General features: G+C 55.6%; 1 protein-coding gene across 1 annotated transcript; it reads right to left on the bottom strand.

Moving 5' to 3' along the window:
* Positions 1-544: 544 nt before the first annotated feature.
* Positions 545-9,484, bottom strand: MATN1 (matrilin 1). The gene is made up of 8 exons (XM_084787559.1): positions 9,365-9,484; positions 7,716-8,062; positions 5,441-5,663; positions 4,465-4,590; positions 3,563-3,979; positions 2,902-3,054; positions 1,613-1,692; positions 545-1,054 (listed from the first exon to the last, which is right to left on the bottom strand). Exons 1-8 carry the CDS (start codon positions 9,462-9,464, stop codon positions 1,004-1,006), a joined length of 1,497 nt encoding a protein of 498 aa, XP_084643685.1. The 5' UTR covers positions 9,465-9,484; the 3' UTR covers positions 545-1,003.
* Between the last annotated feature and the right edge of the window lie 272 nt (positions 9,485-9,756).

Raw genomic sequence — 9,756 nt, 5'->3', positions numbered from 1 at the left:
CTCCCCATCACCTCCACTCGAACGTGCCCACCCCAAGATTTCTAGACACCCAGGAGAGACACAAACCTTGGCGGCACCTAAAGCCACACTTCTCCAGCTATGAAGGGGGCTATGAAGATTCAGTGAAGACACTGAGTCCCTCTCAAGGCCACCCTCTCCCTGGGGCCACACTTGATATCTGAAAAATGAATGCTTGGACAGACGATTGCTCCACGGGGCCATGTTCTTTTGCTGCCCTGGGGCAACGACCAACGCACAGACAGGAATCTTCCCACCACTCAGCCTTTCCCTTCATAAAGTGGGGGGGTGATGGGTGAGCCTTCTCTGGCTGGTTAACTGGGAGTACTGGCTGAGGTCATAGGGATGGCTGTGAAGCTGAGAAGGCAGGATACAAGCTGCCCTAGTCCTGGTGTGGCCACTGTCATCTTCATCAGCACCGTGCTGCTGTCCCCACAGCCACCTCATCACAGCACCCCAGCGTGTGTACCCGCGTCCTCATTATCCTTTCTCCTGGTCCCCAATCACCACCTCTTTATTCCATTCAGGGTGTACCTCGAACCACATTTAATTGTTTTTCCTCAAGGAACAGAAAAATCACATAGAGTCAAGAAAGGATAAAGAATTAACTGGAGGGGGGAAGGGGGCGGTGAAACCAGGAATATATTAAGCTCTTGGTTGGAAAAATGCACTCAGTACCTCACACATCCATTCTCTGCAGTCTCACCTGTGCACACATCTCTGCTCCCAGACACACACATGAGCACGCTCAGGCACACACACACATACACAGAGACATCATCACGCACTCCCAGCAGGCACAAGCAGGAGTTCCCATCCTGCTCCTGTGGCCCTAGAACAGCGGAGGCTGGGGAAGACCTACAGCCATCCTCCCCAGGCTCCCTCACTAAAGCAGCAAAGCCAGGCTAACTCAGGCTATAAGGGGACATTCCCAGGACACTGCCAGCCATGCGTTGGGAGGGAGGTGGCAAGGCCATGGGAGCTGTTAGACGATTCTGTTCTCCAGGACAGACAGCCGCTTGCTTACAGCTTCCAGTAGGCTTGGAGTTAAGGGTAGGTGCAGGAGGCCAGAGCTGGGAATGCTGGTTTCTGGTCTCCTCCAGGAGCTACATCCAGTGTTTTCTCTCCATCCCTCCCTCCCTCCCTCCCTCCCTCCCTCCCTCCCTCCCTCTCTCCCTCTCTGCCAGGAGTGCTCAGCTGTGCTCATTCGGTCTTAGTCCTGGGAATCCCTACCATGTGCTGTCTGAGACTGGGGAGCTATCAGGGCACAGTCCACCTCTAAATGAGGGCTGGGGTTCACCATGTCACCAGATACCTGAAAAATGAATCAACAAGCTCCATATTTGGGGGGGGGCATGTACCCAGAACTCTATCTGTGTCCCATCCCTAGAACTTGACCTCTGCCTCAGTTTCTCTGCCATTATAGGAGCCTCTGAGTTTGACAAGGTCTATGACCAGGCAGGTGCCAAGCGCTAGCAGGAGGAGGCTTCATCTCAAGCCAGACCTCTCTGTGGTCATGCCCCAGAAGCCTGGCCCCTCTGTGCTCCTGCAGCGCTCCCCCACCCAGGCCCTCCACAGCCTGAGCAAGGATATGCTTCCTGGTCAGGGCCTGCAGCAGACCCTCCACCTTGGCCTCAAATCTCACGATGGACTCACAAGCACACGGGTCTTCCTCTGCAGTGGAGAGAAGGGAGTGGGGGAGAACGCTGCTGAGCAGTGGTAGGGAAGGCCGGGGGCAGACACGTGGGAGATGGGGGAGTGGGGATCTGGAAGGACAGGAGGGAAAAAATAAGAGGACATCAAGGTCCCTAGATGGCACACCTGGGAGTGATGAGGAGTGAGCTTTGTGCATCCTCAGAGCCATGATAGGGAACTGGGTTGAACACATGCCATGTGGGAACACTCAAGTCATCTGGAGTGTGTGAATGTGCATAAGAGTGTGTTCCTGTGTGCAGGCACGCACATGTGGCAGGTGGCATTGCTCAGGTGCCACCTACCTAGGTTTTTGAAACCAGGTCTCATTTTGTCTTGAAGCTCACTGAGGAGGTTAGGCTAGCTACCCAGCAAGCCCTGCCCCCCTCACTCCCCCACCCCCCCACCCCCCCACCCCCCCACCCCCAGACCTGCCTATCTCTGCTTCCTTCAATGTGGCTTACGAGCATGCCACACCTGGCTTTTTTTTTTTAGTTGTTCTTTATGTATGTGAATGTTTTTGCCTGCGTGTATGTATGTGTTCTATGCCCATGCAATGTCGTCAGAAGGCATCAGAGCTTCTGGAACTGTAGGTACAGACAGTTGTGAGCTGCCATGTCTGTGCTAGAAGTCAAGCCCAGGCCTCTGGAAGAAGCCACTAGTGTTCTTAACCCTTGAGCCATCTCTCCAGCCCTCCGGCTGTTTTGTTTTGGTTTTGTTTGTTTGATATTTTAGGTGGGCTCTGGGGATAGAATTCAGGTCTTCATGCTTGCAAAGTTGGCCCATTAGCAACTAAGTTTTCTCACTGCCCAGGAGCTCAGACTTTTCCCAACAAGGATCAGTCCATGGGCCAAGACATCAGGAGAGCCAGGAAGACGGCAGGGTTCAATCTCGGCTCCCCAACAATCAGAAGTGATCCTACCTCTCTGGCCTTGGCTCTCCCGTCTACAGGAAGGGATTGTGATCTTCCTACCAAGTGGGGCAAAAGACAGACCATGCGGAGCACGAGAACAGCACTGGCCAGAGAGAAGGAGCCAATAGGTCTCGGCTGGTAGTGAGCTAGCCAGCCCAGCACTGGTGCTGCCAGCCCCTAGGTGTCCCACTGTGCTTTCCCTATCCCACACCCAGATCCCGGGTGACTCTATTCCCCCCACAGAGCCTCTCCCACTGATGACCGCTGGCCTCACTCACCCACACAGATTTTCTTCTGCAACTTCTTGCCGATTTGGTTAATGGTCTTGAAGTCAGCTGTGTAAAAGTAGTGGTCAGCCACCGGCTCAGAGGCGATTTCCCTCAGCTCATCCTCCACAGCATTGCCTACGCCCACTGCAAACATCTTGAAGCCTGTCAGAGGAACCAAACACATAAGGCTGGCCTCCTGGGGAATGCCTAGACAACCCACGCAGGACACTTCCTGGTGGCAGCTCCTAGAATTGCCTGTATCAAGAACAAATCTACGTCATCTGGCGTTCTGCTGTGTGTCCCCGGTCAGTGATGTTTCTGATTTGAGCTTCGTGTGACCCGCAAAACATCGGTCTGCTGATTATTAATTTCCTCATTTAGTTAAAATGGTATGACCTGTCTCAACGTGGTACTGACTTTCAACAGTTGGTGCATCCTTGGGAACCAACATCCTGCTGGAAAAGCTGTAAGTCTCAGCAATAAAAGGACCACAGGAAAAGCCACTTGGTCCTCTGGGGACCCATTTTGTCATCAGTACAAGCGCCTCCCTGTTCGAAGTTTAAAGTTTAAAACATTAATCAGAAGTCATTGAGCCAAGCTACAATAGAGCCGTGCCCTTGGGTATCCCTGGCCATCAGTGAGGTCCAGAGCCCAGGCAGGTAGTACGTACCAAGGTCCTTGGCCTTCCTGGCAGCGTCATTAATGTAGTCCTGGCTCCGGCCATCAGTGAAGACAATGCCCACCTTCTGGGCTCCAGGCCTTGCCCCACTGGACACGGTGAAGGAATTGTCTATGAGATACTTAAGGGCGGCTCCAGTCATGGTGCCCTTCTCCATGTAGGACATGTTCCTCACAGCGGCCTTAATGTCCTTCTTGGTGTGGAAGCGACCAAGGGGGAACTCTTGGCGTATTGAGCTTGAGTATTGTACCAGCCCCACCTGGGCCAGCCTGTCTGACACGTCCAGTGTGTCCACAATCTGGTTGATGAACCTCTTTACCAGCTCGAAGTTCTCAGGCCGTACACTCTTGGATCCATCAATGAGGAAGACCAGGTCTGTGGCTGAGCTACTTCCACCACCGCTGCAGACTGAGGAGAGCACGATGACAAACAGATGAAGCTTGGAGGAGGGGGGGGGACGGACAGGGGGAGGGTATGGTCATCCGTTCCCACCATAGGCTGGGCACTGGACCATGTGCAAGCTTTGGACTCAAGGGTCACCCTCTGGGTCTCAGGATTCCTTCTACAAAACCCGAGTTTACGGCCCCGTTTTTCCAGCATCAGAAACAGCTGGTAAGTGACACAGGTCAAAACTGGTGGCACCAAGATTTCACCTCAGGATCTGTGCCTCCCTCTGCTTCAACACACCCACCATCTAGTGACGACGACGACGAGAGTCGGGAGCGAACCTTCCACAGCTAACCGGCTCTAGAAGGCATCTGTCTACTTTGTAAATTGGTCCAGACGCAGAGAACCAGACGCAGAGATGCCTGGGATGGGTCTTCTAAGGAGCTGCCAGTCCCTACCTTCTCCCACTTCCCTCCCCAGGGCTCGCCCTGTGTCCAGCCACTAACCATTGCAGGTTTTGCCGTCGCTGTTAAGGGCGAAGCCCTCATGGCAGGCACAGGTGTAGGAGCCCGGAGAACTGATGCACACTTGCTCGCAATCGTGGTCCCCTGTGGCACACAGGTCTGACACCACTGGGGAGACAAGAGGAGGCTCACCATCACATTCACCAATGCTTGGGCATCTCAGCCAAAGTGCTGCTCCCTGACCATGAAGATCAGCCCTTTGCACATGGCTGCAGTCAAAGTGAGATCGCCACGGGAGCAAGGCCCCTTGCCTGTCCTGGCCACTCCTGACACTCAAATATCTTCTTCGATAGGAAGCAAACGCTGTGTTGAGCCTTCCCTGACCCACTCAGTGCTCACAGTAAGGAGCACACTCTGAGTGGGCCCCAGCCTCACCCCTGGTACAGTGCTGCCCCCTCTGACCAGTCACATGCCCAAGAAATCCTCACACAAAGACCCATCTCCTCCACATAGGATTCCCCCCCCCCAAGCCCCTTAACCCTCCTGTGTCACAGGATCCTTTGTCCCTCCAAAGTCATCCTATAAAAGGACCCTTGAACTGCAGAATCTGGTACCCACCACCCATTATTGGTCCAGCCTGGGTTGCCTGCCTTACCATCAGCCTCACCGCTGATACTGATGCTAACAGTCCTTGCCATTCACTACCTGCCTGGGTCTCTAATCTCTCCTGTCCCTGTCTCACCTGTCTTAATCCCATCCCTAGCCCCACCCAATGCCCACTCTACAATCATGCTATGCTCTGCGCCCCGATCTGCCCTCCCCACGCTTATTCTATGTCTCCACTCGTGTCTTCATCCCTCCACCCTTCACTCTGCTCCACCATCTTTGGGCTCTGAGATTGGCTCTAGCAAATACACAGGTGCCCAGAGTTGGTCAAACCCAATGTTGACTCAGGCCAACCGCTCCTTCCAGGCCCCGCCCCGAGTCTTCTCGGCCCCGCCCCTCCGGCCTCGCGCACCGCAGAAGGCCTCCTGGAACTTTTTAGCCAGTTTCTCGATGACATTGTAGCTCTCCACGTAATCCACATGCTCGTCCTGAGGCTCGCTGGCTATCTGTCGCAGCGTGGCCTTGTCCACACGGCCCACGCCAATGGCGAACAGCTCTATACCACTGGCCCGCGCACGCGCAGACACGTCCCGCACGCTGTCTTGGGGTCTCCCATCAGTCACCACGATGACAACCTGCACGTGGGGGCAAGTGAAGACCGGCTCCAGCAATCCCTCCAGACTACTAAGAGAGAAGGAGCCAGATATAAGGGGGGGCACTACGATTTGCCTAGGGGCATCAGGCTGGTGGCAGCCAACACACACACACACACACACACACACACACACACACACACACACACACCAGGAAAGAGGTCCCACCCACTAGCTAGGGAGGCTACAGACTTCTGACTGTGGGAAATAAGGGCAGAAGTGTCTCCCTTCTGACTTGGGCCTGTGAGGCCTTCTCCAACCAGGCAGGCAGCTCTGGCGTCCTGGGGCTCCACCTCCTGAGACTCTACAAAAAGGAACTCTGCAAACCGGGCCATGTGTCTTTCTCACACTCAAGCTTTCTTGGACCTCTCGCCCTGGCGACTGTGCAGTCTTATCTTCCTGAGGTCCCCGTGGTCCGCGAAAGTGAAATCGGTCAGGCGAAGAACTAGCCCCATGTAATTCTGCATAGTGACCACCAGAGGGGAGCCGAGGCTCATGAATGAGGGTGGGAGCCTCTGGCTGTAGCTTTGTTGCCTTGGGTCCAAAGGAGGATGAACAGCCCAAATCCAGAGAACCAACCCACTAAAGGAAAATTCCCTTTTGTCCTCCTCTACTACCCACGAGGACATCTACCCCTTACAGAGAAAAGGCTGCTGACTGCTCCCCTCCCGCAGGCCCTTGCCTTGTGCCCTAGGATGAGGGGGCCCCAGCCTGGCAAGTGCTCTGGTGCTAAGCTGTAAAGTAGTTAAAGCAGATCTGAGCCAGAAGTGGGGCTCCTGCCTTGCAGCCATCTTTGCTGACCGCGGGTCTCTGCCTCTGTAGAAAGGCGTGAGGCCAAGATGAGTGAGATGACTCACTGACAGGAGCCCCAAAAAGGTCACCTCTTATTTTAGAACCACCACATCGTCCCCTGGGAAGTGATTCGACACATTCCTCCCCTCAGGGACCTGGGGCGAAACCTAGCTGTGACTCTGAGCTCTCAGGCTCCACCCAACCCCGTGTGGTCTCTAGTCTCTGAGCTAAGGCCCAACCTTGAGACTCCCGGAAGGACCCGTCCAGATGCCTCCCTGTCACCTGCTGGGGGGAGTGTTGTCCTCACAAGCCCAGAAGACTGATTTGGGGAAACCAGTTTACTCTAGAGATGTGTAAGCTGCAAGTGGCACAGGTCTCCATCTCTTCCCATCGGCATCCCCCTTGGAGGCTACCCCATCCTCTAAGTGTGGCCGTGAGCTGCAGCCCCGGTTCCTCATGCTAAATCATTTGATCAGTACCACAAACCAGGCCACCATCTGTCTGGTGTCACTTCTCTGGGGCTCGAGGGGTGGCTGGGCTTGTGTGTCACAGTCACTGAACACTTCTGCCCCTGAAAATTTGGGTAAGTTGTCGGAGCTTTCTGTACCCTGGTTTTACCCTGTGTGTAAAATGAAGCTTTCAGCTCTAGGCAATGACCTATAGAAAGTGGGGTACAGAAAGGAGCAAGGAAGGGGCTGTTCCCTGAGGCAGGTAAATGGTGACTTCTCAGGCCAGCCCGAGCTGGGACAGACTCAGAGGAAGGGACAGTTTGTGTAGAAATTCTGTGCGCTGCTGAACACAATCCCGGAGCCAACCGCGATGGGACTCTCTCACCTTCCCAAGCATAAGCTGGTAAAGTACACTGGTGACATACGGGGCCATGCTGGGTGCCAAGCACCTTGATGAGCCAAGCTGCAAGAGAGGTTTATCAGTACTCCACCAGAGGTGGGGAAACCGAGGCACTGTGCTTAAGAGTAGCACATTCAGGGTGGCAGTGTTACCACAGGACAGCAGGGCTGCAGAGCCCTCACCTTCCCCAGAACATAAGCACCTGGCCTGCCTCTCTCTCTCTCTGCTTCAAGAAAGACCCCAAACCCTAGCTCTGCCACTTCTACAGAGCGATGTTTGTAATGACTTCTGGTCTGCCACGCGGGGAGATATCGGGCAGCGCTCTGAAGAGTGGCCCGGAGAACCCTATGGCTTCGGCCCAGACTCCTCTTCCAATCAGCCAGTGTCCCATACCTTGCTGATGTCGGGGGACCTGCTGCGCCCACCCTCGGCGTCACTCAAGGCCTTGGTGATGGCGAACTGCAAGGCCAGGCCAGTCATGGTGCCTGTGGACAGCGGCTGGATGCGGCGCACAGCTTGCAGAAGCGAGGCCTTGGAGCCATGGGCCCGAAGCGGGAACTCTGGCTTGACAGTGCTAGCGTAGTTGACCAAGCCCACCCTCGTGGCATTGGGCCCCACATCCAGTGACTGAATGACCTGAGACAGGAACACCTTCACTTTCTCAAACTCTACAGGTCTCACGCTGCGAGAACTATCGACGACAAACACCAGGTCCGTGGGTCGGGTCCTGCAGAGGTGACCTGAGAGGAGCAGTGGGGGGAAAAAAAAAAGAGAGCAAGGGAAATTGTCAGAGGAGTAGCCTTGGGCTCCAGACAGCCCAGGGTGAGCCTCAATGACCCAGCTAGGTTCTCAGCTCAGTATACAGTCTGAGGCCCGTGGCTCAGCCCATGAGGAGGAAGGCGGGAGACCCCTCTGGTCTTAGGCCACCCACTTCCCTCTTGAGCCCTCCTGTGCTGACGGCGACTCATAGCAGGATCCTCCAAGAATGAGCAAAGGCAGATGGAGACTAGCCGGACTTGCTGGGTGGACACAGTCTTAAAGGGCCAGCGTGGTACCCCATCAGCACAGCCTCTTTTCATCAGCAAATGTGGACCCACTTCTTTCCCAGGGAAGGAGCAGGAATTCCTGGGGTCACCTGGCTAGGGTGGGCCCCAAGACACCCCCACCCCGGGAACAGACCTACAGCAAGAGGGCACAGATGACTGGGAGGTACCAGGGGTGCCATAAGGCAAGCCTGGGCTCAGCTGTGGCCCCAGGCCAGGAGGGGGGAGGGGGGAGGGGAAGGGGGAGGGTTTGCATATTTTTGAACCTTATTTCCCATCTGCGCAGAGGGAGACTAAGCTGAGGGTGGATATCCTGTTCCTACAGCAGAGATGGGTTCTGTGGCAGGTTTACCTCCCCCTCCCCCCTCAGCCCTTGCCATATGGAAACAAGCCCAAAGCCCCAGAATCAGAGCTTCTCAGGAGACCTTAGAAATGGCCTGCTCTCTGCTGGCTCAGCCTCCAAATGGTGAAGTGGGGGCCCAGAGACAAAGTTGACCATATCCCAGACTCAGAATCTGTTTTCTTAAAGCTCGGAGATTATCTCATGACACAAACTGAGTCCTCCTCCTCCTCCTCCTCAGTTTCCTCATCTGTACTGAGAGAGCTGGGCATCTTGGGGCTGCCACCAGAAAACATCCCCCTGCCCCCCCACCCCCACCCCCCCACCCCCGCCACTGAGAGCCCAGCCCTGGTGGAAACTGAACAGATGTCTGGTCTCTAGAGGTGTACTCACAGAGCCCTGGGCCTCACACAGCTCTTTGGGAACTCCTGATCCCTGCAGCATGTATAGCCCTGGGGGTCACCTGGCCCAGCCCTTACTAACACCATTATCTTCATCACCAACCAAGAACCGATGCCCCTCCCACCCCCACCCCCACCCACTCCCACCCCTAAACCCTGATTCCTACTTGGCTTCCATCTGTCTCTGTGCTCAGCCTCCCCCAGGCTATTTGTTATGGGACATGGACCCAGTATCTCCCTCACCCATGGTCCCCTTACCTCTGGGCTGGGGAGCAAGACCAAGGCTATCAGGAACCTGTAGCAGCAGCAGGAGCAGCAGGCTACAGGGTGCAAAGCCTGGACCAGAGGTGACCTTCATGCCTGCGGCAACCGGGGACAGCAACGGCACACTGGAGGGGATCAGAGGTGGGGGGTTGCCTTATCAACTACTGGGCTGGGGACAGCATCCCTGCCCCAACCCCCAGGGGCGGGGCCAGGCTGAATGGAGGTGTGTGTGGGGCTGGAGAGGGAGGGTAGGAGCCGCTGGCCACAAGGGCCCCTTTGCCTGCCGAAGCAACAACTCCGCCACAGCTGGAATTCAGGAAATCTCAGGTGGGTGGGGGCCAGAGCCCGTGCTGACTTGGACCTACCACCCAGAGACACTTGAGTCC

The sequence above is a fragment of the Acomys minous genome (assembly GCF_964271855.1).
Source record: "Acomys minous genome assembly, chromosome: 6".
In the NCBI taxonomy this organism is placed as follows: domain Eukaryota; kingdom Metazoa; phylum Chordata; class Mammalia; order Rodentia; family Muridae; genus Acomys; species Acomys minous.
The sequence above is the reverse complement of the archived record's forward strand: the minus strand, read 5'-3'. Positions and strand labels throughout refer to the sequence as shown.

What these genes read in the sequence shown, in the direction of transcription:
- MATN1 (XM_084787559.1), bottom strand. Translation starts at nt 9,464, where the DNA reads ATGAAGGTCACCTCTGGTCCAGGCTTTGCACCCTGTAGCCTGCTGCTC. An exon ending in GTTCCAGGAGGCCTTCTGCG is followed by an intron (nt 4,591 to 5,440) that starts GTGCGCGAGGCC and finishes TTGTCTCCCCAG; the next exon opens with TGGTGTCAGACCTGTGTGCC. An exon ending in TGCAGGCCCTGACCAGGAAG is followed by an intron (nt 1,055 to 1,612) that starts CATATCCTTGCT and finishes ACTCCAAGCCTA; the next exon opens with CTGGAAGCTGTAAGCAAGCG.